Source organism: Stegodyphus dumicola, chromosome X1 (assembly GCF_044657685.1).
Source record: "Stegodyphus dumicola isolate Sdum_Otavi_A_Nest chromosome X1, ASM4465768v1".
NCBI classification, from domain to species: Eukaryota; Metazoa; Arthropoda; class Arachnida; order Araneae; family Eresidae; genus Stegodyphus; species Stegodyphus dumicola.
Window position 1 is genome coordinate 13,479,823 of NC_140780.1, and position 26,756 is coordinate 13,506,578.

At 34.1% G+C, this 26,756-nt stretch overlaps 1 protein-coding gene and 1 long non-coding RNA gene across 3 annotated transcripts in view; one reads left to right on the forward strand and one right to left on the reverse strand.

The window, feature by feature from the left end:
- LOC118198763 (STE20-like serine/threonine-protein kinase) overlaps positions 1–16,286 on the reverse strand; it is a 249,198-nt gene extending 232,912 nt beyond the window's left edge. Inside the window, exon 1 of one of the 2 annotated variants that reach the window (XM_085808321.1) lies at positions 15,495–16,268. In XM_085808321.1, the coding sequence (XP_085664447.1) occupies positions 15,495–15,662 (168 nt within the window). In that variant the 5' untranslated portion in view covers positions 15,663–16,268. Of the gene's footprint in view, positions 1–15,494 lie in introns of both variants that reach the window. The other variant, XM_085808323.1, reaches the window with a different exon arrangement.
- Positions 16,287–24,924: 8,638 nt separating this feature from the next.
- On the forward strand, positions 24,925–26,453 carry LOC118198761 (uncharacterized). The gene is made up of 3 exons (XR_004759842.2): positions 24,925–25,081; positions 25,240–25,323; positions 25,956–26,453. It is a non-coding gene; the product is annotated as an uncharacterized LOC118198761 (long non-coding RNA).
- The last annotated feature ends 303 nt before the right edge of the window (positions 26,454–26,756 follow it).

Sequence of the window (26,756 nt, forward strand, 5' to 3'; positions counted from 1 at the left end):
TGAATGGAAGCATAAGAGTAAATAACTATTTCAGATTATTATAATTTATATAAAAACTTACGCAATCTGAAATCAGCACGTACGTTAGATTCGGCGCGCTGTTAAATGGCCGCGTTTGCTAGATTTCGTGCTTTTGCGCATACATTTTCACTGCAATTTTTTTACGGTCCTCAAAACGGAATAGTACCCTTTTTTTTTTAATTTAATGACCATTTTCAGGCAGTGATTTTGAAAACTATAATAACATTACAAAACAATCATTTATTTGATTATATCATCATTAACTTATCAACACTAAAGTGGAATATTTATTTTAGTAATTTATAAAATTCGGAGCATAAAATTTTCCGAGTGTAATGAAGGGGGGGGGAAAGGTAAAATAAAATCTACAAGCACTCAGATTTTATATTACGCCGAAAAGGAACCTTTTTTTAACATTTTGTGTGTTACCTATATTTATTGAATATCATGTTCTTCGCCCGCAAACCACATACATTTGAAAACAACGTATCTTTAGAATTTCCGCACTGGAGATAAAACTGTTATTTTCCGTACAGTGCTATCTCTGAACTCGTTGAGTTTGTTAATCAAAAATTTGTTAAAGTTTTACAAAATATGAAATAGATTAAAACAAATTCGAAATTCAGCCGTCCAGATGCTCATGTTCGGGTGGAGGATTACATTATTCAAAATTTGATGGCTCTAGATACCGTAGTTTTTGTCACAGATTCTTCATTATTTAATTTCTTTAAGTATATAATACAGGGCGATAATATTTAGTAACAACAATTTTCAAGGAGATAACGGACATTTATAGTAATTTCTAGGCTACCACCCCTTTGGGCTAATAAATTAACAGTAAATAAAAAAAATCTTATGCAGAACTAAAAAAAAAAATTAAAAATAATCACTATAAAATACAAGCAAAATTAATTATTACGGTTAAATACAATTTTAATATTAGAATTAAATGTATAAAAATTATTAAGGAGTCAAAAGTGTTTATCACTATGATGTATTATGAAATATAATTGAAATAAAATTCCTTTATAGAAATTTTGCTATAATATTCATCTATAATTTTGAAAGAGCAGCACAATTTAGAATTTTAAACAAAACTTTCAAAAATTCGTTTTTAAATATTTTAGTTAGTATTTTTTACTTATTTGCACCAATAAAAAGCATAAAAATTGCAAGAGAAAATTGCTTGTTTGAAATTTTCTATTAGTTCAGATTTAAAATATTATTTTCTAAAAGAAGAAGCTACAAATTTCCTTACAGCATAGGAAAAGCTAAAAAAATATCCAGCCTTGAAAGCATGCAATAGCTTTATAATTATTTGGAACATTAATTATGCTTGATAAATATGCTAAATTTTTAAAAATCAATCTCAATTTCAAAAATAAGGAGAAATTCTAATTTGTGAAATGAGGTGCTACAACAACCAGCTTTTTCTTGACAATTATACACGCTGCAATAGGCAACCACTGTTAAATTTCTGCAAGTTGTCCCTATTCCTTCAGATGTGATCAAGGTGACAGCCGGGAGCACCTCAGATGAGGGAGAAAACCCATTTGGGTTAGTCTCTTTCTTATAAGGTCCATGGTACTATTTCACACAATCTGGTTTAGGGCTCTTGGCATAAAGTTGGGATAATTTGTTGGCATAAAGTTGGGGCATTTTATTCTTTGTAACTATGTGAAATTTATGCTACTGTCTGAACGCAGCCTAAAAAAGTTCAAGAACCTATACTAACTGCATATTCAGATGCAGATTGGGCAAATGACAGAACAACAAGAAAATCCATGAGTGGATACATATTCAAACCAGGAAATAACTGCATTTCATGGAGCAGCAAAACGCAAAACTGCATTGCACTATCCTCAACTGAAGCAGAATACAGTCAAAAGTCGTTAATTCGGACACCCATAATCCGGAATGATCTATAATCCAGACCTCAAAGCTACAAACTTTCTGTGCATGCGTCGCGTTGACGCATGTGCGTAAGACCTTTACCGCTGCGAATTTGCGTGTGCGCGTGCGCAAAATACGTTTACGAATGCGCGTTTAATGTATAACGGATGGGATAAGCTAAGCTAAAATTATCTAATTATCTATTTCAGTTAATGTTGCAGATTACGTTGTTCCTTAATCTTCGAATTGGATCCGGATTATTATTTTTTGCAGACTGTTAGAGCAATTTTATAAAAGTAAGCTTAAACTTTCGATTATGTCAAATAGAATTTCCGATATATATTTACTAATATGTAAAGGATATACAAAGCAAAAGTATCTTTCGGAGTCCATTAAACAAAAAGTGGAATTGCTGCAAAAAATGGATAAAGGCATATCCTTTGTTTATCTAAACTTTAACGTTTGTTTAACTAAACTTTGTTTATCTTTAACGCCGGGGCGGTGTGCAATAAATTGGAAGTTGATCTGTCAGCACTATCCTTATCTTAAGGGCAAATGTTTTTATTTTATTTGGCTTATAATTGCTTACTCAATGTAGTATTTCATCTCGATGTACTCCATCTTTGATATGATTTAAATCAATTGCCTCGTCATTATAATTCGCTTCCGATAGCGAAGAAAGTAACAGAGGTTATTGAAAACGAAAAAATTTCGATTGACAAATTAGTCGGTATTCTCGACACAGCAATTATAGGACTTGAACAGTGGAACTTTGTAACTGAACAAGAAATTATGTCTGTTTATAGAATTAAAGAGAATGTATTATCACATAAAAAACGAAGCAACTTAAACAACTTACATTGAAAGAAATGTTTAATAAAGTAAACAAATAAATATTAAGCTTTTTTTTGTAAATTTTGATACTCCGGAATCGTCGAAGTCCCGACGAGTCCGGATTAACGACTTTTGACTGTATATTGCAGCAGCTAATACAGCACAAGAGGCACAATGGCTGTTAAATTTGCTTGAAGATCTAGGACTAAAACAAAATCTGCAGATTACTCTCCATGAAGATAACAAGTCATGCATCAAACTTTCACAAATGGGGGGGAATAGCTTCGGAACAAAACATAAAGACGTCAAATACCACTACTTGCGTGAACTTCAATGAAATTTCAAGAATCACTGCAAATGTCAATGCTGCCCATTGAGTAGGGGTGTTGGTATGCAAATAGTGATGGACTATCGCCAACAGCGCAATATAAACAAACAGTGTAATCGGGACACCATGCTATGGAGTTAATTGTGTGACTCGCTCTTTTTTTCCCTCCTTTCTTCAGGAAAGGATAGTGATATGACACTCTCTACGTAGGTTGAAAAATAAGTTTCCCGTGTCGACTGTGGTCAGAGTTGTGTATGAAAGTCAAAAAATAGAATGAGACATTAAAGATATGACATACCTTTATTTTTCCACATAGGTACCAAGTGCATTGAGACATTTTTCATATCGCTTGATAAGCTTCAAAAAGCCCTCCAGGAAAAATCAGGGCTTTGCATATGGAAGAAGCGTTGAACAGCTTGTTTCACTATGTTTATCCGCTATTACGGCTTGTTTATCCGCTATGAATGGGCACGTGGAGTATCAGGAACAGAAATTCATAACCGCCTCGTGGAAGTCTATGGGCCAGGTGTGATGTCGAAGCAAATGCTGCAGAGATGGTGTCGCACATTCAGTGATGGACGTCAGCAAGTGGAGGACATACCGAGAACTGGACGGACGCACACGGCCAGTACAGATGCAAATGTCAGGAAGGTGGATGACATGATTAGAGTGAACCGGCGTATCACCATCGATGAAGTAGCGGAAGAACTTGGAATCTCACATGAGCGAGCTCAAAACATCATCCACGACATTCTTCGATACAGAAAAGTGTCAGCACGATGGGTGCCCCGACAATTGACCTCGACACACAAGGAACAATGCATGGGGGGTCAGCCTGGAACATCTCATGCGTTACCATCAAGATGGCAATGACTTTCTGTTTCGGATTGTGACGGGGGATGAAACGTGAGTCCACCATTTCACGCCAGAATCGAAGGCCGCATCTATGGAGTGGAAACATCCGTCATCACCTGTCCGAAAGAAGTTCAAGACAACTCCCTCTGCAGGTAAAGTGCTCCTCACAGTTTTCTGGGATGCCCAAGGAGTTTTGTTGCTGGACATTTTGGAGGTTGGAACCATCAATGCTACGCGCTACTGTGACACCCTGTCGAAATTGAAAGAGGCGATTCGGAAAAAGCGGCCTGGCCTTCTCACATCTAGCCTTCCGCTGTTGGATGACAATGCCAGACCACATTCGGCGACGGCAACCCAAAACCATATTGCAACTCTTGGTTGGGAGCGCCTACACCATCCGCCATACAGTCCTGATCTCGCACCAAGCTACTTCCATCTGTTTCCGGCTTTGAAGAAAAATCTCGGAGGAAGGTGCTTTGGAAGCAATACTGAAGTGAAACAAGCCGTTCAACGCTTCTTCCATATGCAAAGCCCTGACTTTGGAGGGCTTTTTGAAGCTTATCAAGCGATATAACAAATGTCTCAATGTACTTGGTACCTATGTGGAAAAATAAAGGTATGTCATATCTTTAATGTCTCATTCTATTTTTTGACTTTCATAACACAACTCTGACCACAGTCGACAGGGAAAACTTATTTTTCAACTTACCCTCGTATTATATAAGTCTCTTTTGATATGTATTTGGAATACTAACAAATCTTTATCTATTTTCATGTATTAGTAAAATGTGTTTGTGATCTTTCAATTTCTGTCTACAACCTCATTTTGGAATACACGTGTAAATTGCTGAAGCTGAGCTGAATAGAAGGGAAGAGGAATCATTTTGCTTTCTACTTTTGTTAATTTTGCTGCAAAATTGTGAGGCTACAAAAATGTTTTACAACAGTTTATGCCAAGATGATTATGAGATGTTATTAATTAATTATTAATGCCATAAAAGTTCGTAAAACCCTTTTGACCATTTGGTATGGAACAGCGTCTTTGAGATGAATGGTCATTTTGAATGTTATTTGGAATAGTGACTGAAACATGGTTTGAGCTTCAACATCCATCCATCCTTATTAGTCAACCTTGTCTTTTGTCCAATGTTGTGCTTTGAGGACACCATGGTAGAGAAGGATGCCCCTTGTATTATCGCGAAGTTGTTTCATTTAGGGTAACCTGAATAGTTGAATGGTATGACGTAATCGATTGCACGTTGCTGTAAATTTTGATTGCCAGGAAAAAGATTTGTAAGGGCTTGTGGTGTGTGTTGGTTAGGAAGTACATTGCTTGTTTTGTGATTTACGCGATACAACGGCTAAATGTTGCAAGATTAATTTGAATTTCTACATGATTTGGAATGAAAGAGGAAAAGTGCATTAATTGACTGGTGTGTAAATGAAGGTTTACTTAGCAGACATTATAAGTGTCCTGTTTGTAGGAAGGAAATGCACATGGTTGAACATCGGAGGATATCGACCCCTATGAAGTATATTTTTTACCCTTACTTTTATGAACTTATGTGGCGACGCTGATATACAGATTCTAGTTCAGATAATTTTAGGAAGTTTTTGGATGCTGTTAAGGAATTTTGTTTGACTGAAGACGTGTTAACTCGTAAATAAGGTAAGTGAATATTTGCTTTGTGTAGTGCTTAGATGAATTTCCTTTTTTATGTTATTTTATTTTATTGTTTGATTTAAAACGTAGTTTATTGAGATTATGTATTTTTTGTTAGGCTCTACTGCAGAACTGGGTGCTCCTTTGACTTTTTAAATGAAAAGAGATTGATGTGTACATGGACAAAGAGGGAGTGCACAATGCCAAGTTTGTGCAATTCTCCGATTTTTTTCAAGTGAAAATAGGTCAATGTGTACATGGATACTGAGTTTGTGCAATTCTTTGACTTGTTATTTTGTCTTCGTGTAGCGGCAATTTTTGGCGCAAAATTTGCCGCTACACAAAGCCAAACTAAAAAGTCAAAAGAACTGTACAAACTCTATAGCCATGTACCGCCAAAAATCACCAATTTTTGCCAAGGGGCACCCATAAATAGATTTTTACCAACACCATCTTTTGTGTATGCTGTCATAATAGTCAATATCCTATATTTTCCACAAGGAAGCAATATTACAGTTTCTCAATTAAATTTTTATGCTAATTAACAACAAACGTTACCCTTGAACAAGACAGTTTTTTAAGTGTGTGTATACAAGTGTAACTTTTCCCAGTGTAATATGAATACCATTTGGTATCCTTTAAAAAGTTCTATGCTCTTAGACAAAAAAGAATGAACTCTAAAACTGAAAAACTAAATATTAACATAAGATGCCAAAAATGAGAAAATTTAGTAACAGATTTATCACACATTTTGGTTAGAGAAGATTGTAGGGTGTCCCTTGTATTGTTCCATCTATTTCACGAAGTTTTTGTTTCATTTATCGCAAGTTGTTGTTTCATTTATAGTAACCTGAGTAGTTGAATGTTATGGACACCCTATTATGATGTAATCGGTTGAGCGATTGCAGTAAATTTTGAATCATGGAAAAAGACTTGTAAGGGCTTGTGGTGTGTGTTGGTTAGGAAGTACACTGCTTGTTTTGTGGTTTAGACCAGCGGTTCTCAACCATTTGACTAACGTATACCATCTAAACAAAAATTGAAAACCTTTAGTATCACCACTACAAAGTACTACAACCATGACCACTCTTGAACAAAGCAGAGATCGCATAAATTTACGAACGTTAAAGACAAAATCAGGATGTTGGGATTTTAATTTTTGAATTTAATAGCTAAAAATACTTTGCTTCTTTGCATACCACCTATTTTTCTCTTGCGTACCACAAGTTGAGATCCCCTGGTTTAGACGGTAGAATGTCTGAATGTAGTAACATTAATTTGAAGTTTCTGTAGAATTTGGAATGAAAAGGGAAAAGAGCATTAATTAACTGGTGTGTAAATGAAGGTTTACTTAGTAGCCATTATAAGTGTCCTGTTTGTAGGAAGAAAATGTGTATGGTCAAACGTCGTACTACAATACTGGCACTATGAATGAAATTTTTTACTGTTATCTTTGTGAACTTATGTGGTAACACCGATATACAGTTTCTAGTTCAGATAATTTTAAGAAGTTTTTGGATGTTAAGGAATTTTGTGTGCCACAGACTGATGACGCAGAAACATTTAAATAAGGTAAGTGGATATTTGCTTTGTGTAGTGCTTAGATGAAATTCCTTTTTTATGTTATTTTATTGTTTGATTTAAAATGTAGTTTATTGAGATTATATATATATATATATTGGCTCTTCTGTAGAATTGGGGGCTCCTTTGACTTTTTCAGTGAAAATAGATCGATGTTTACATGGACAAAGTCAAGGGAGTGCACAATGGCAAGTTTGTGCAATTCTCTGATTTTTTTTTTTTTTTTTTAAGTGAAAAATAGGTCGATGTGTACATGGAAACTGAGTTTGTGCAATTCTTTGACTTCTTATTTTGTCTTCGTGTAGCGGCCAGTTTTGACGCAAAAATCGCCGCTACACAAAGCCAAAATAATAAGTCAATGAAATGCACAAACTTGGTATCCATGTACCGCCAAAAATTGCCAAGGGGCACCCACAAATATATTTTTACCCACATTTTTTGTTACACTATACAAGTCAGATCTACATGTTGTTGTTGAAAATATATCCAAAATGTTTATAGATACAGTAGAACCTCTATTAACTGGGCTTCTGTCAACTGAGATCTCTGTTAATCAAACTGGCAACCAATTTAAAGAAATCACTGGGAAAATGTAGCAACATTAGCAAGTGTTAAACAATATTTGCAAATTCTTATCAGTGACTGATATTTTCTCATTAGTGATAGTCATTTAGCAGCCTCTTTTTATGCATTATGGTAGAAAATGTGGTTAATTAGCTTGCGATGAATTCATAGACTTGTTTCAAAGGATAAAAGGACGACTTTTTGGAATGACTACATATAGAAAACAGAAAACCAAGTGTTCAAGTATTGAGTGACAAAGGAATCACTTGCAGCATATATCTGAAAAGCAATAAAAATTGCAGTCAAATTCAATATGATGATGAAGATAAAACAAAAATGGGCAATATGAAAAATCAGGCATTGCTGAAATCTTCGTTTTGATTTAGTTTGATCATGGCAAAGAATATGATGGTTATCTGCCTACAGGGAGAGATGCCTCTGTGGAAAACTTTTAAAAGAAACTGGATTCTATTCATGTTGTCTACAGCAGAAATCGCAAAAATTCTAACGTAGCTAGTCTGTTCCCCAGAATTTAAACCCAGGTCAAACTATTACAGTTCAGAGGTTTTATCACACAGACAATAATGGATTCTGAAGCCATCAACAAACTAATACAGTCAAAAGTCGTTAATCCGGACTCGTCGGGACTTCGGCGATTCCGGATTATCGATTTTTCCGGATTATAGATCATCAGTTTAAATCTGGTAAGATGGCATGCAGAAATTACAAAATTAAAAATATGAAACCGTAATTTATGAAATAAAGAACAATTAAGATCTAAAGGGTATCAAAATTTACAAAAAGAAAAAGCTTAATATTTATTTGTTTACTTTATTAAATATTTCCTACAATGTAAGTTGCTTCGTTTCATGTGATAATACTTTCTCTTTAATTCTATTAAACAGACATAATTTCTTGTTTAGTTACAAAGTTCCGCTGTTCAAGTCCTATAATTGCTGTGTTGAGAATACCGACTAATTTGTCAATCGAAATGTTTTCGTTTTCAATAACCTCTGGGTCACTTTCTTCACTATCGGAAGCGAATTATAACGACGAGGAACTTGATTTAAATCATATCAAAGACGGAGTATATCGAGATGAAATACTACACTTAGTACGGAATTATAAACCAAATAAAATAAAAACTTCCAATCCGCAGCGTGAAATTGATAAACAGATTTCGGATTTCAAAACATACTTTCGCTTTGTAGATACAAATTACATATTAGTAAATATATATCGGAAATTCTATTTAACATAATCTTTCTAATCTATCATAATCTAATAATGACGTTTCTGCCCCCCCCCTCTGCCGCAGAGCAGCATGAAATTTATAAACAGATTTCGGATTTCAAAACATACTTTCGCTTTGTAGTAAATATATATCAGAAATTCTATTTGACATAATCGAAAGTTCAAGCTTACTTTTATAAAATTGCTCTAACAGTCTGCAAAAAATAATAAGCCGGATCCAATTCGAAGATTAAGGAACAACGCAATCTGCAACATTAACTGAATTAGATAACTTTAGCTTAGTGTATAACTCCGTTACACGTTAAACGCGCATGCGCACAAACATATTCGCAGCTGTAAGGGTCTTATGCACTCTCGTAAACGCCTGTGCGCATGCATGAACGCAACGCATGCGCAGAAAGTTTGTAGCTTTGAGGTCCGGATTATAGATCATTCCGGATTATGGGTGTCCGAATTAACGACTTTTGACTGTATTCAGAGCAATGTCATGGTGTTCCATCCACAGAGCTTTTGTTGGTTAAAAAACAGCATAATCATATGGTAGCTAACAGAGTTACAAAACTACCATTTAAAAAAAAAAAAAAAAAAACACCGCATGAAAATTTTATTGAACGCCAAAAAAAAAAAAAAATGGCTACATACAATCCACTATTTAAAAACCAAATTCTATACATTTTACATGCGAGAGCAATACGTGGCTCTCGAGCCTGCGTTTCTAACATTGCCAACAATTTAATATTATTTTAATAACAACTATTTTAACAACTACTGAAAATGTATTCGGAAGTTAAATAATAATAATTTTCAGCTTATGCTCATGAGACATCCTTGTCCATTTTAATCTTCAGTTTCTTCTTCCTTTATGTGACCTTATCACAGGACTTAGAAAGTAAAAAAAAAAAAAAAAAATCATGTTAGAAAAAGTTGAAAAAATTTCACAATTTGGATGGAATTAGTCTATTTCAATTTTCCCATGAAGACTTTTGTCACAAAATCAGATATGGTATGGCTCATTTGCTAAATTGGAGGAAATAAATTTTACCTAGTAATAAAAGCTAAAATGTTGGCAGCTTTTGCCCACTTAATTTTAGAATTTCAAATAAACAATTTGAGAAAGATACACTGAAAAGAAAAGTGGCACATTTTAATTTTTACTAATTGAGTTTTCAATTATCCGAGGCAGTAATGCCCCAATTACTTCATATAATTGAGATTCTGCTGTATTAGTCTTATTTTGTCACTTTTGCTATCATACAAACACAAATCTATTATCAATTTTTTTTTTCATTTCTGACATTTGGTACTAGTATTTAATTTTTCCTATTCCCTATTTGGTTTAGAGTTGGTTTTAGAGTACCCCTTGTATTATCACGTAGTTGTTTCATTTATGGTAACCTGACTAGTTGAATGTTATGACTCCCTATTATGACGTAATCGTTTGCATTATTCCGTGAAATTTTGAATCATGGGATGTTTTGTAAGGGCTTTTGTGGTGTGTGTTGGTTGGGAAGTGCATTGCTTGTTTCATTGTTTAGACGGTAGAATGGCTGAATGTAGTAAGATTAATTTTAAGTTTCTGTGAGATTTAGAACGAAAGGGGAAAAGAGTGTTAATTGACTGGTGTGTAAATGAAGATTTACTTAATAGTCATTATAAGTGTCCAGCTTGTAGGAAGAAAATGCGTATGGTCGAACGTCGTACTACAATACTGGCACTATGAATGATATTTTTTACTGTTATCTTTGTGAACTTACGTGGTAACACCGATATACAGTTTCTAGTTCAGATAATTTTAAGAAGTTTTTGGATGGCGGTGCAGGAAAGAAACATGTAAATGAGAAGAAAAGTTTAAGAAGTCAAAATTGGTTCGAAGGATCGAAAATCCCCTTCCTTACAACCGTTAGGTTCATCTATTATTGGTATCCGGAGATGACATCTATTGAATTTTGTGAACTGCATCTGAAGATGAACCACAATATAACTGTAGACTGAAACAGATACATGCATGAAGTGTGAACTTTATTTACTTAGTCTAACTTGAAAAATCGGCAGATGGGGCAGAATTATTGAAGTAGACAAAAGCCTTTTCAGTAGAAGAAAGAATAACGTTAGACGTGTTCTTCCGCTACAATGTGTTTTCGGCGGATTATGCAGACAATCCAATGAATGTTTCTTCTTAATCGCCGTTCCAGAACGATCGGCGAAAACTTTATTGAACATCAAAAAAGAAAACATCGCAGAAGGAAGCATTATTTATACTGATGGTTAGAAATCATACACATCGGATGAACTGCGAAATGTCGGTTTTCAACATTTTACTGTCAATCACAACTACAATTTTGTGGTACCTGAAAGTTAGTGTCATAGGCAAACCGTAGCATGGCTGTGGGGGCAGTGCTAAATGGCGTAATAAAAGTCCTACTGCTCAACAGCATTTCGATTACTATTTGTCAGAATTTATGTTCAGACGCTGACACAAAAAAACTGAAATATTCTCTGCTATGTTGAAAGACATAAAAAAAAAAATTTATATCTCCCATTTAATTTCAGTTATGTTTAGCCTTCTGTTTATAAATTATAACAGAAAAGTGTATTTACATGAAATTACCCTTTCATCTAAACTAAAGCAATAATCTTAGATAGTTATTTACTACGTTTCCTTTCTTGTGTTAGGGTTACCGTAATTATTTTTGGCAACAGTGGCATCAACAATAGTTTGGTGATTTTTTACAGCCTTTATAACAGAATAGTACCAATTTTTGTAGAGATGCGTGCCTGGATATTTGTCTTCGGAAAGGTGAAAACATTGGAGATGTAGTAATTGCTGTTGAAATAGATGAAAGTAAATTTGGGAAGGGGAGGTATAATAGAGGTAAATGAGTGGTGGGAAAGTGGTAGTTTGGTTGAATAGAACGAGGAATGGGATGGTGTTCTTTTGAAGTGGTTGAGGATAAAAGGAAAGAAAATTTATTGGATGTAATCGAACGAAATATTTTATCAGGTACAACTATTATATCTGACTGTTGAAAGTTCTATAATTCTTTCTGATCATGGATTCGTTCACCTTTTCATAAATCATGCACTGACGTTTAAAGATAAAGAAACAGGAGCTCCTATTAACAATATTGAAGGCATGTGGAGTGTGGTAAAAAGAGATTTTCGCAAAAAGTGTCATCAACAGTCGGGAACAATGCAGGATATTTTTTACTCTAATTTTTGTGAATTTATGTGGTGATGTCGATATACGGATTCAAGTTCAAATAATTTTAAGAAGTTTTTGGATGCTGTTAAGGAATTTTGTGTACCACAGACTGAAGACGAAGGTATTTCTAAATACCCTAATTTTTGTGAATTTATGTGGCGATGTCGATATACGGATTCAAATTCAGATACTTTTAAGAAGTTTTTGGATGTTGTTAAGGAATTTTGTGTATCACAGACTGATGACGAAGGAATTTCTAAATAGGGCAAGTGGATTGTAGTGCTTAAATGTATAACCTTTTTTTCCTTTTTTATGTTATTTTACTGTTTGGTTTAAAATGTAGTTTATTGAGATTATGTATTTCTTGTTTCTCTCGACTGTAGAAATGGGTGCTCCTTTTACTTTTTAAGTGAAATATATCGATGTGTACATGGACAAAGTGAAGGGAATGCGCAATGCAAGTTTGTGCAATTCTGGAATTTTTTTTCTTTTTAAGTGAAAATAGGTTGACGTGTACATGGATAAAGTTAAAAGAATGCGCAATGCCATTTTTATGCTATTCAGGGATTTTTTTAAAGTGAAAATAAGTCGATGTGTACATGGATAACGAGATTGCGCAACTGTTTGTTTTGTTATTATGGCTTTGTGTAGCGGCGATTTGGGGCGTAAAAATCACCGCTTTGCAAGCCAAAATAACGAGTCAAAGAATTACACAAAATCGGTATCCATGTATCTCCAAAAATCGCCAAGGGATACCCTAAACTATACTTTTACCGTAACTTTTAGCACAACATTCTTTCCAATTTTTGTACCAGCAATTTATTTTTTAGCCTATTTCACGAAAAAAAAACCCGGCTGATCTTTGGAATATGGTAACTGGTAGTTTGGCGACATTTTGGAGGTGATAAAGGTTACTACCTAGGACTTTGGTAATAATGTGAGCAGCACTCAGTTCCGATTACGCATTATTTTGTGCGAGGGAAATGAGAGATCATGACATATGTCATGTGATATTAATGGACGAATTACGGTTCTTTAATCAGAAAAGGGGGGGAATTTGGAAAAATATCTGTGGCAGTATATTATTTTGTATTAAGCTTCATTGTGTGAAGTAGTGTTGAATAATTTTTGGATTGTATGGCGCTGTCTAATATTATTTTAAAGATCCGGAAACAAGTGCACATACCAATACAATAGAGGGTACGTGGAGTGCTATAAAACGCGCCATTCCGAGGCATTGTGATAAAGAGAATTTTGCTTTTTATTTAGCGGAAGTGTGGAGGAAAAATTCACAGAAAAATCGTTCAATAATTTTATTGAATCAATAATAAAAGTGCATCCAACATGTAAGCAAGATTCTGAAGAAGATTATGTAAGTTAGTATTTTTAATTATTTGAGGATATTATTTTTATGCATTGTTCTAAATGTAAGGTGGAAGTAAAGTAATTTGGTATTATTGGAAAATTGTTATTAGCAACGATTTAGTTTAAAGTAATTAGGATTGTAAGCTAATTTGTATTAATTTAATGTATGTGCTTATTTATATTTTAAGTAGTGTTTTTTAATTTAATTATATTTTACTTAAATGATAGTTATCTTGTGAATTATATGTTTGTAGAATTTGGTATACGTTAGAGTGGAAGTAAACGTGCATGGAAATAATTTAAATATTTGACACTAAGTATTTGTAACCATTTGTAATGTTTGCGGTATGAATTAGTTGGTGACGTTTGTAATATAATAGATAATGTAGAGGTAAAAGTTTTTGGATATTTTATTTATTTCATACGTGGAAATGTTCATACTTGGAAAGGGTATACACTTTTTCGCGATCAGGTAATTTCATATATGTTCTTTTTACCGGGTTTAAAGATTCAGAAAATTGTCATGCATTTTCGTGAAATTTTTCTAATTTATAAGAAAAAAGCAGTGTACATGGATATAGTGAAGAGTGTGCGCAATGCCATTTTTGTGCAATTCTGGGATGTTTTTTTAAGTAAAAATAAGTCGACGCGTACATGGTTTAGTGATATTTTAATTAAATGATAGTTATTTTGTGAATTTTATGTTTGTAGGAATTTGGTATATGTTTAAGTTGAAGTAAACGTGCATGGAAATAATTTTAATATTTGACAGTAAGTATTTGTAATGTTTGCGGTATGAATTCGTTGGTGACGTTTATAATATAATCCATAATTTAGAGGTAAAAGTTTTCGGATATTTTATTTATTTTATACATGGAAATGTTCATATTTGGAAAGGGTATATACTTTTTCGCGATCAGGTAATTTCACATATGTTCTTTTTACCGGGTTTAAAGATTCAGAAAATTGTCATGCATTTTTGTGAAATTTTTCTAATTTATAAGAAAAAAGCAGTGTACAATAGCAAGGAGTTTGCTATTGTGCACTTTTTCCCAATTTTGCAGTGAATATTTGTCATGATTAAGCAGTTTTGTTAGATAAAATTTCTAGCATAAGTGTAATTCGGCTAGTAGATTGTTGGAAAAAGTGTTGAGTAAATAAAAAGAAAAGAAACATGTCTTTACTTTGTGAAGACAAAATGGCGGCGGAAAAAAAAATATAGGGTTGCTGTAGCAGAACTGGTCGCCAAAAAATCGCCAAGTTACCATAATCTAAAGATCAACCAAAAAACCTCAATCAAATACGCATTAATCCACTTTATAAGACTTTTGTAAGGTTTTCAATCAACACTATAGCATTAGTGCTTTGGTTTTCAATAAGTTACAGGAAAATTTTCAAAAGAATAGAAAAATGGCATCACTATCTTCTTCCTACACTTCCTGTGCAAAGACCAGATTAATTTGATGTCTAAGTAACATCTTTTCTAATGACAACACTTAAGTGAACAACCTAAATGTCCCCAACAAAACTGCTTCTGTCTCGTGTATACACACCATCCCCACACAACATCACAGAAATAATAAAATAGCAAATAAAGAGCGCTAAATGTTATTTTCAAGCACACGAGTAATTAAGCTGATATTAACAGGAATGCCATCCTTTATTTTAGTGTACAGAGGTAGAGTAACACTACACAGATATATAAACTCATGCAATAAGAATTTTTTAAGGAATACCCAATAATAGTTTTAAATACCAATGCTTAATTAAACATTATAATAGCAAACATCCTCAAATAATTTTAGATAAACCACATAAATTTCCTGATTTAAAAACGATAGTACTGACAATATTTCAAAGCAAATAATACAATTTAAGGGAGGAGATTCAACTAAATTCATACTAAGATACTTAGTACAACAAAATATGCTCACCTTATACACTTTGCCAAAAGCACCATCTCCTAATTCGCCAATTACTTCCCAAAACTCTTCAGGATCTTCATTAAATCGTATATTATTGTAGATTTTCTTACGTTTATTCTCCGATCCGGATACATTACCAATGTTAAAAATTTTTCTAAAATTAATGAAAAATGACATTTTACGCACACCCTTTCACGAATAACAACATTCCAAGTATACCATACATCTAAGCATCCATGCGTATATATATCAAGAATCTGCGTGTGTAATTATGAAAAAGCGTCTTAAAAATGAAAACTACAATGTAATAATTATACATAAAATAAAGTATACGACTAAATACTTAAAATGTTCGAAAAGCTATGTCAGACATCACTATTATAATAATTTGAATAACAGTACATTTTCAGCAAGTTTTACAGCTGCCGGAAAGTGAATGAAACCTCTCTTATTCTTATTTTATCAGTCCAATCTTAATATACTTATATTAATTAACACAAGCTTTCACGAAAACTTTTGCTAAATTTTCATGCATTATAACAGCTGAGTTAAGAAAATAACTAAAATTCACAGCCGGTACAGTCAAAACAGTTTCACATCAAACTTCAAAACTCAACAGACTCAAACCCGCACAGGAAGGGAATTCATTGCTCGCAGGAGATCTTGACGAGGGGAAACAAGGGAAAATAGGAGGAGTTAGAGATTTTCAGGGTTGTGTGAGGATTCTGCTACATAATTAGATTAAAGACATCGCCACTGTGAAAGATTGGACCGGTGTGGGAGTGGTGATAGAACAGGGTGCCTGGGTCGAAGCCCTACTCCTGATCGAACAAGAAATTATGCTTTTCTTAATCATGTCAAAAGTAAACAGATAAATAATTTAAATCATAATGAATTCTGATACACGAATTGAGTTCAATAAGTTAGCCTAAACTTAATCCAAAAGGTATAGAATCATGAGAATTTGTACTAAACTGGATAAGTATTCACAAAAATGTGCTCGGTCCAAGCAAAGAATCTGGATATTCTTTGGTGCAAATTCGATAGACAGTTAAATCAAGCATCTGGTAAACCGTTGTCTCGTTGAAAAAAGTTCAATGAAATCGAGCTCCTGGGGTCAGACCACTATCCTAATATTGCAGTTTAATCTACTTTTCGAACATTGCGTACAGTGTGGGAATGGCATAAAAGTAGTTTTGAAGTTGCTAGCAGATATTGACAGTAAAGAGTTAGCAGCGATGGTAGGCATAACTTGTGAGGAAGTTGAGTGTAAATGAATAAGGTCGAAAATTGAAGAAGTGAAAAATGCGAGACAAGAAGATTCGATATAAGATTTCAAGAGTTTTTCAGGTTAAGTGAGTCGCCATCTAGTGAGAGCATAAAGAACTTCAGTGTAAAAATGCATCAAGGCTTAATTTTCGTTTTCTGCAAATTCAAGAGTTAACTTCACTGCTTCGAAGGCTATCCGTGCCGATTTTCGAATGCTTAATTCTTTCTGCGATACTGTTAATTTCTCGAATAATATTAAACACTTTAGGGTCTTGAAAGATTTGAAAAATATCGTCTACTTCTTTAACTGGGATCTTCTGCTGATTGAAGACGGAGCTGAACGGGATGTTTTGTTGAGCTTTATGAATTTCTATTCATTCATCATCCATATTGCCAGGATGTTGTTGTTTTGACGCTAATTTTCCGGCTCTTGACACTTTGGCCCGGAGCGCACATGACGGTGAGTGACGATGACAAGTGAAAGAAGGCTTGGTAGTGGGAAGAGAGGGTGACTGCAAGACGTCACAAGTGTGGAGAAGTAAACAGACGCAGCCGAAGACCATGAGGCGATGGCAGTGTGAAAATATGATATGTTCAGTTGTTCATGATAAGTGGGTGGTAAAATAAAGTGTTACACATAATACATTTCAGTTTATTAGGTTATAATAAATACATGAGATTATACAGCAAATATAAATACAGATAAATTACATACAAATAAATGTACATATATACAGCGACGTCTATGTACATATATACAGCGACGTTGCACTCGTGATATGGTTACGTCGGAAAATTTGAATCTCGGGTGAGGAAGGCCGCGAGTGGTCTAATGCGTGAGTCCTCTGCAAAAATGTGATATTCGAACAAAATCTGCTTTTCTTGCCTTTTCAAAAAACATTTTATTAGCCTTGTAAAGGAATTCTTCAACTCTTTCGATCTGTAAGTCCCTGTGAAGGGCTCATTGGATACATAGAAGTGCGCATTTGTTATAATTCTAAGTAGCTTGTTCTGCGTGACTTGTAATTTTTTCATGTCGCTCTGTGTGTAGGTAGCCCAGGTGGGAGAAGCGTAACAAAATATTGGTCTAATTATTGCCGTATATATATGTCTCTTTTTTCTTAGATCTAATTTGAAAGTTTTACCAATTAGTGGAAGGAGATTATTAATAGCATTTGAGGCTTTACATTTAATAGTATGGATATGATCTTTCCAGGTGAATCTATGGTTTGTAGCTTTTTTTACTAAAGGAACCTCCTCGTCAGAGATTTTAATTTTCTTGTCAATGGAGATTCTTGAGTGCTTTTTGCCAATGATAATCAGCTGTGACTTTTGGCCGTTAATTGCGATTTTCCACTTTATACACCATTCCTCAATGGCTGAAAATTTCTCTTGGAGTTTAACTAATGCATGCTCCTGGCTATGAGACTTCACGGCAAGAGCCGTGTCGTCAGCATAACATCCAAGGTATGTATTGAGATCTGTACCAGTGTTGGGGAAGTCCTAAATGTAGAATAGATATAAATTTGGGTCAAGAATAGATCCTTGTGCTACTCCTGCCTTAAGGTATTTTGCCTCGGAGTGTTCATTGCCAAAATTTACAAAGAACTTGCGGTTTCCTATGAAGGAGTTGATCAATAGAATCAAATCTCTGCTGAAGTCTAGTGTTGCTGAAGCTTGAGAATAAGCCCCTCGTGCCAGACGCGGTCGAAGGTTTTCGCCACGTCTAGCATGAGTAAGGCAACACTTTGATGTCTGAAAAGAGCAGATCCAATGAATTCGCAGAGACGCACTAGCTGTTTAGTCGTGGAGAGGCTTTTACGGAAGCCAAATTGTTCCGGTGGGAGTTTATCCACATAATGTTCGATTCTTTTGTAGATGACGCCTTCAAAGATTTTGCCTAGACCAGACAGCAGGCTGATCGGGCGATATCCTTCCGGTTTGGTGACATCCTTACCCGGCTTTAGCAGTAAGATGACTTTCGAGTTTTTCCATTTGTCAGGAAAATAGTTATTTTCCAGGCAGGCATTAAGAATGCTGAAGTATTTTGTAACAGTGTTGGCGACATTCGTTATTTCATCATAACCAGGGGATTTCCGGTTTTTTATTTTTCTGATAATGTTCCTGACCTCAGTAGGCGAAGTATATTCTATACGGTTTTGGCCCCGGGACCTTCCAACCAGTCTTTGATGAACTGCCGTGTATTATAAGAGAAGAGTGGATCACAGGTGTCTTGATTCGGTACGAACTGCTTTTCTAAATGTTCAGCCATGAGTGCGGCCTTTTCTTTGTATGTGAGTGCAATTCTGCTGTTGCTATAAATTGGTTTATTGCAGGGCGCTTGCGTCGAAGGTTTCTCGCAAAAGACCAGAAAGCATTTCCAGGTTCGTTAAAGCTCTCTATTTTATTGTTTCAAGCCTCGTCCCGATGTTTTCTAATATTGCTTCTAATTTTATTATTAAGTCTATTTAATTCTTTCTTGACCCCTGGGTCCCAAGAGTTATGCCACCTCTTTCTCAATCTGTTCCTCTGTTTGATCATATCTCTAATTTCTCTTTATAATCTGGTACTGTCCTTATCTGCTGGGATTTTCTTAGTAGCGGTGTTGTAGGCGCCTAGAATACTATTGTTTAAAATTTCAATGGCATTATCTATGTATTCCTTGGTCTTGAGAGAATTGATAATTGGAGGGTTCTCTAACAGCTGATTGTAATACTGTTACCAGTCGGTGACTCTTTTGAATTTGTTGTCATCGCATCTGTTAGTACCTAATATAGCTATTACAGGCACATGGTCAGAGGTTAATTCAACCTTAACGTCTAAATACATTGGAATGAAGATATTCGTGAGGACAATGTCTAAAATATCTCCTCTTCCAGGATTCTCCGGGAGGTAGGTATAGTCAGTTGGTGCATAAAAGTAAATGGGATAGTTATTTATGAATTCAAGGAGGATTTCACCATTGTTGTTGGTCTTTCGACAACCCCATTCTATATTCTACAAGTTCAGATCTCCAGGCAGGATAATGTGTTTATTACTCGGAAGAAGTTCTTCTAATTTGTCGATATCAAGTAGATTATTCGGAGGATTATAAAGTGCTATAAAATAAACAACACTGTAACATGGAAGTAAAACAGATGCCGTAAATGCTTCACAGCCATTATTGCGGTCTTCACTAATAAGGCAGGATTGCAGGGAGTTTTTCACATAAATCGCGACCCCCTATCTCTATGACTCAGTCTGTCACATTGGTAACACCTATAGTTTGCGATTTTCATGTTGTAACAGGGAGTCGCAATTTGAATGACATTGAAATTGCGACAACAATGAATTTCTGCTTCTGTTTTAGTTTTTAGGGCTGGGAAATCTTCTTGGGTGGGTAGCTGCTGAATTTTTTTCTATTATCTTGGGGGCGTGGAATCTCTTTTTGTAGATCGGACATCCACGATAGGAACTTACGTGGTCACCTCGGCAAAAATAACAGATAGGCTTTTCTTCAGGTTTTAATGAGCACATATTTGAACGGTGGTTCTGACAGCACTTACAGCAGATGTCTTTTTAAAACAATTGGTTTGGAAATGTCCATAAGACTGGCACTTAAAGCACAGTACAGGTCTTCTGGTTTTGGGTGCGTATTTCTCGATGGTAACGTTAAAGTTAAAAATATTATTGACATTATGAATCGCTTCTCCGCCTTTATTTCTTTCAAGTTCGGTGAAGTAGATTGGCAGTTTGATGTACTAATTCTCTAATTTTTTTTCGTAAACTGCTTGACTTTTAGTACAGGAAATTTTCTATTTTTATGGTCTTTAAGAATTGCTTTTTGGGGAATACTTTTAGGCATAACTTTGAGAATAACTTTAAGAGTAGATTGAGAATTAAGTTAATACGTATGGAATTCAATGCTAGCCTTTTTCAGAAATTCTACTGCGTTTGCATAGTCCTCTTCTCTGGTAGTAATAAAATAAACTTTACTCGCTTTCATCTGTGTTTCATATTCACGCTTTAAGATTTGAGCGCTTAAAATTTTTTGAAGATCAAGCCAATCTAAGTCTTCCTACGTGATATATATTGGTGGAATTTTGTTAGCAATTTTTTTCATTCTTTCCTGCTTTAGCTATATCATTTTCTCTTCCGTTATTTAAGGGTTCGAAACGATTTGTTTTTTCTATTTCCTCTACTTCCGTAGGATTCAAACCTGGTTTGCAAGTTTTGTAGGGGAGTTTCCATTCTGCTTCCTTTTTATTTTTAGCTGCGTCTGCGATCATTTTCTTTTCAAGTTCTTTTCTAGCTTCACTGATGATTTTATAGAGTCTCTTGTGGTCTGCTCTGCTATTTAAATAATTTTGTTCAGTTTCTTCTCTGAAGCGCTATATATTCCTTTGTTCTTTCATTCGGCCATGAAAGCTATCTAGAATTTCATCGAAGATTGTCTCTGGTTTTTCTTCATTGAGTACGTTATTTTCTCCTTCTATTATTTCTTTAATTAAGTTAGGGAAAATGTTTTTATATTTTCCATTACTGTGTAAAGTTGCGCGCTTCCAACCTGCACGCAACAAAGTGGTGACTGCTGAGAACTGTAAATAGACCAAAGTCTTGAGAAGGGTTTAAATCCCTTTTATTCAACTTTAGAAGTTACAAATGCGTGCTCTTGACGCTCACAAACTACGCCGACCCGGCGGTAAAATAAAAAAAAGAAACTAAAAAGAGATAATAACAAGTGACTAACTACGAGGCTCTCTAAACGTAACTAACCTCACTGCGTTCTAAAATACCGCTGATAATTCAGCAATCTCTGAATATTACGTTGAAAGATTAACAATTTGCCGAGGCAAGCACACAGGCCGAAACGCGTGGTTCTTCAATTTCTGACTAGCCACTTCCACACTCGTGAAGCAAGAAAGCACACTTTCGAACTCGTTTCCTTTCTATTTAACTCAGAATACTTCCACTGATAATTTGAATCCTTGCACGTTCTACTAAAATTTACATACTCTGGCATTGGCAATTCCAGGGGAAAGTAAGGCTTGACAGGAAAGATAGTTTAAACTTAAAATAATTGTTAGTTAAAATAAATATAACCCTACAACTGCTTCGAAATGTTTAGTTCTGGGGGTCTCTGTCTCGATTTTCTCTGAGATAGTTTTAATTCTTTTCTTTTGTTGGGTTTTGCTATTCATGGTTGGGCTAGTTTTGACAGAGTCTTTAAGTTTAAATTTAGCCCTATTCTTAGAGGAGGTAGAGTAATCCGATTCATGGTCCATTTCACTATTACTATCATGCCTACTCCAAAGATGATCTGGTGGTTTTTTGGCACTTATAATGAAAAACAAGCAAGAATATTTACAACAGTTCAAGAATCACAACCTTCACGTACCAAAGCTCACCTCGGAATCCGGTAAACCATTCAAGCTAATGATAGAAAGTGCTGGAAAGGAAATACATAAACATATACATAGATACTAGAAGTACAAGTCTGTTGGTGAGAGGATATAAATTAGAGAATGTTGGAAATGTATTTAAGTATATACAAGTAATACTCTGATATGAGTAAGCAATAATTTATAATATACAACAGAAAATATATTTAAATAAGTGGTGAAGTTGGCAAAAGCACAGAGGAGCATCAAGCCGAGTATTTGAATATTACTTTTAAATATTCGTGGAGGCATTGTTGCTAATATAATAATAATATTATTTATTTATTTAAATTTATATATACATATATGTGTATCTTCTCATTAGGGACTGTTACAGTCACATAAAGTACTTAATTGTTGCTGGTAAAAATTTCCTCCAACAGATTGAAAAGTAGGAACAGTATATCTATTGCGTGTTCAATAGCTTGTATTTCCGGCATTTTAGCCGCTATTTTCTTAATTATATTAGTCAGGGAATAATTCTTGAATATTATAGCATTCTCTAATTAATTTAAAGATTTCAACAAGTGATCTAAAACCTGAATCATTACCGTTATTAACATTTTTAGCAACACGTGCAGAATTAGGAACATTTTTGGTAACAGTACTAGTCTTAGAAATACTTGCATATGAACTGCCAGGAATAGCATGAGAGGATTTAAGCGATTTGTCAGTCTTTAGATTTTACAGGTATATTTTTAAGTTCGGATTTTTCAGTAATATTTACAATTTGATTAATCAATTTGCGAAACATAGAACATCCCCTGTAATTGGCCGTGTGGCCTTCTTCATTACAGTTGCAACGCTTCACTTTAGGAATTCTTTTGGCAATACAATCGGAGGATTTATGCGGGCCAGCGCATTTAATACAGCGCAGCTTCAATTTACATGTTTCATAATTGTGATAGAAGTGTTGGCAGTTGTGACACTGCACAACACCTCCGTTCACCTTATATTCTACAATTTCAACATAAAATAACAGAAAATAACTAATATCATAGACTTTTTTTTCAACTCCAGGAACATTTGCGAGTTGAATTTGAAATAAAGGCATTGGACTCTTTGACTTCAGTCGGTGCATTTGAGATACTTCTTTTACATTAAAACCTAAGGCGCATAATTCACTTTTAATATCATCGATAGGGCAGTCTATCGGCAAACCTCTAATTACGACTGTTGGAACAACAAATAGTTTAAAATTCCTCAACAGATGGCAGCACTAGGCAACAGCATTTTTATTGTCTAAATTAGGCGTGACAATAGCACATGCTAAGTTTTAAAATAAGACGTAAATAATATATAAAAAAGTTCGGGAGTAAAATTAACATTTAAATAATAGAATATAATTTTTAAGATTTAATTCATAATTTTTATAATTTTAAACACATTTTATATTTAATTATATGTATTCAGTATACACTTTATCTGTGAACAAGCTGTGTGAATTAATGTCTCCTGATCTTGCTGTTGAAATGGTAGCATATGGAACTGGAGGATTGATGCTGGTGTGTTTTATTCTATCACGTATTTGCCAAAATAAAATGGACCTCTAATAAATTAATAATTAAATCTGGATTAGTTGAGTGCTGACTTTACAGTGAGAAAGATACATGCAACCTAAGGACGTAAAATACCAACAATTGGTGACTTAGGACATATAATGAACATGCTGGACGATACCACAGAAACAGGAAACGTGTTTAAGGCAAGTTCAGTTAGCATCAAAATTCCACAGTTTTGGATTGATAAGCCCAAAATGTGATTTTACTAGGTAGAAGCTCAGTTTCAGATTTGTGGTGTTAAACCAGAGGATACGAAATTCAATTACTTGGTCGCACAGTTGGAACCTCGATTCATAGAAAATATCAAGTTTTTTAGTAATTAGATAGTGATCTACCTTCTTCTCTTCTAAGTACTTGCTGATGCCTCTATGGTCATCCTCAGATTTTAGGAAATTTTTTAGAAACTCTCCGAATACCTTTCCGGAAAAGTTTCACTTTGTTTCATCTTTCATTTTCTTAAGGAATTCAGTATATTTAAGGTCAGGTTTGGCCATTATGGGACTAATTTTTGGAGGTGTCACCTCAACTACTGATGCAGTGTCCATAACATTATCATAATTTTCATCATTTACCAATTTTTCAAACTTATTACTAACACATATTTCAATATTATTTTTTAAAAGTTTGGATGGTCTAGCCACATTCCTGGGCAAAGTGAACTCATCCGCATCCTGAGTCTGAGTAATTGAATCTTTACTACTTTTCTTCAATTTTATCATTATCAAAAGAACTCTGAGTTTTATTAATTTTTCAGGCAGAACAGCATTGCTAGATTTAACATTAGTTCTTTTGGCAGGTATAGAAACAATGGGCACGTTACTAGTAAGACATGTTGGGTGCATTATTTTCATTATCATGCACAGAAACATTTTTAAGTATTTGAAACCTTAATAATTACAGGAATTTGGGATACATTAGTTTCCGAAATATCCTCCGGAGCATCATGACATAGAATATCAGTAAACGTTTTGGCATCCCTGGGGATGCCATGCTGATAAATACCTTTAACAGTTTTATCAACAATATCATGCAACAAAATATTAGCAAGATTAGGATTAACTTCACCAACAGACTCGCACTTTCCTTGAACTAACTGTAGGAGTCAAGGAGGTTAGAATAGATGGAGTAAGCATGACGTCACAAAATTGAAGCCGAGGAAGGATCGACAGCGTGACGTCACGACTGATGAGCCAGCATGGCTGCCGTGTAGCGTACGGATAAGACGAAAGCTTTGTTTATGATTGTATTAAAACTGCTCAGCCAGATAAAATTGGTGAATGTAGTGAAGGATGTCAATCATTCCCGCTGCTACGCAGCTAATTTCATAAGTAAATGCCATAAACAGGTATTTTAGTATTTCTATTATTCTGACTTTATTGCTACTCGCTATTAGTTCAGCATTGCTTTGTTGATCGTTTCGTCCTGATTTTGAGAAATATGGGTAGATGTGCTGCACCAAATTGTCAAATCATTCTAGAAATAACTTTAGGATGTTTTGTTTAGCAAAAAATGAAAAAAGACGAAGAAGAAGTAATTCTTTCTGGTCGAGATCAATGGATTTCGGTCGCAGGAGCGTGTTTTTGTGAAGTAAGTGCAGCTTCGTATTTTTTCATAGCATATGAGAAAAATTCCCTTATTATTTTTTTTCAAAATGTGTACTTTCATTTAGCTGTCACTTATTGACGCTGAAATGATTTTTACAAATATAAAATCAATTGTGGAATGTGTGTGCATTTGTGCAGCAAAATATCGCCAATACTGTTTTTTACTGTTGCTAATAGTTTATACTGTTTGTAAAATTGTATTCTATATTTCATGTAAACTTTGTCTCGGTTGGGATTGTAATAGGCGTTTTTTTATTTAAATTTTACTGTACGAATAGTGTATTAAAGGTCTATGCTGTATTTTGATTCTGATGTATTGTCGCCAAATATATCAGTTGGCGCCCGTCTTAAAAATTGGTAAGTATAACATAAATTATAAATTGTTTAGGTTATTCTGTATAGTGAGGTAAATATATTCTGTGTCCTTCAGAAAGCTTCATAAACTTAATTATTTATTCTTAATTTTGTCCTATTTTCATATAAAAGTTAAAATTTTTCACAAAATTTCATTCTTAATAGTGTGATTAAATTCATTTAGTACATGCAACTGTAATTAAATACTAGTGTTTTTGATTTTAATGTTAAACTTCATACATGCTTTTGTTAAATTTGAAGGTGCATTTTGAAGAAAACCAGTTTGAATGTTCTAGGAAAGATGGGTTTAAAAAACTAAAGCCTTGTTTAATGTGCCTAATCCAACACAACTGTTGACCCCACAGCATGTAAAAGGCATTGGGTTTACCAAACTACCATTCAATGATATCCAGTTTTTAAAATGTACGTTTTTTTAAGTTTTATAGTTTTCATAAAAAATGTTTCATATTAAAAATGGATTAATTTGTTTTATAAATAAATCAAAATATTGAAATTCAGGCATTATATGATTAAGCTTTAATTTCAGTGCTTAAGAATAGATTAAAAATTGAAATTTTTAATAGATAATAATTCATAATACTGTTTAAATTTTGCTGTTATATATATATAATTAAATGTGTATTTTATTATAATAATCATATTTAAAATGAGGCATAAAAGCAACCTCAATTTGATATAGTTTTTGATTAAAATTACTGATTTCGAGGCCTATCAGACACAGGTCTCATTTCTTCAGATTTGCCCTTAAAAAAGAGAAACCTGTATTTGATTGCCTTCAAAGTCTACAGAGGTTTGTTCAAAATCAGGATTAAACTAAAATAACTTTTTTGCTTAATTTTAAATTTTACATATATATAGGAATATGCATTAAGTAAGCAAAAGAACAGTATTATTGAAAGTAATAATTTTGAGTAATATAATAATATGGTAATGTATGTTTTAATGTCCTATATGTCTTGTCTAAGTCCTCGCTTTCAGAAGTGGGGCTTCATTGTTTAAATAATGTAAAGTCCTTCACCTATTATAAATTTCAGATTTTAC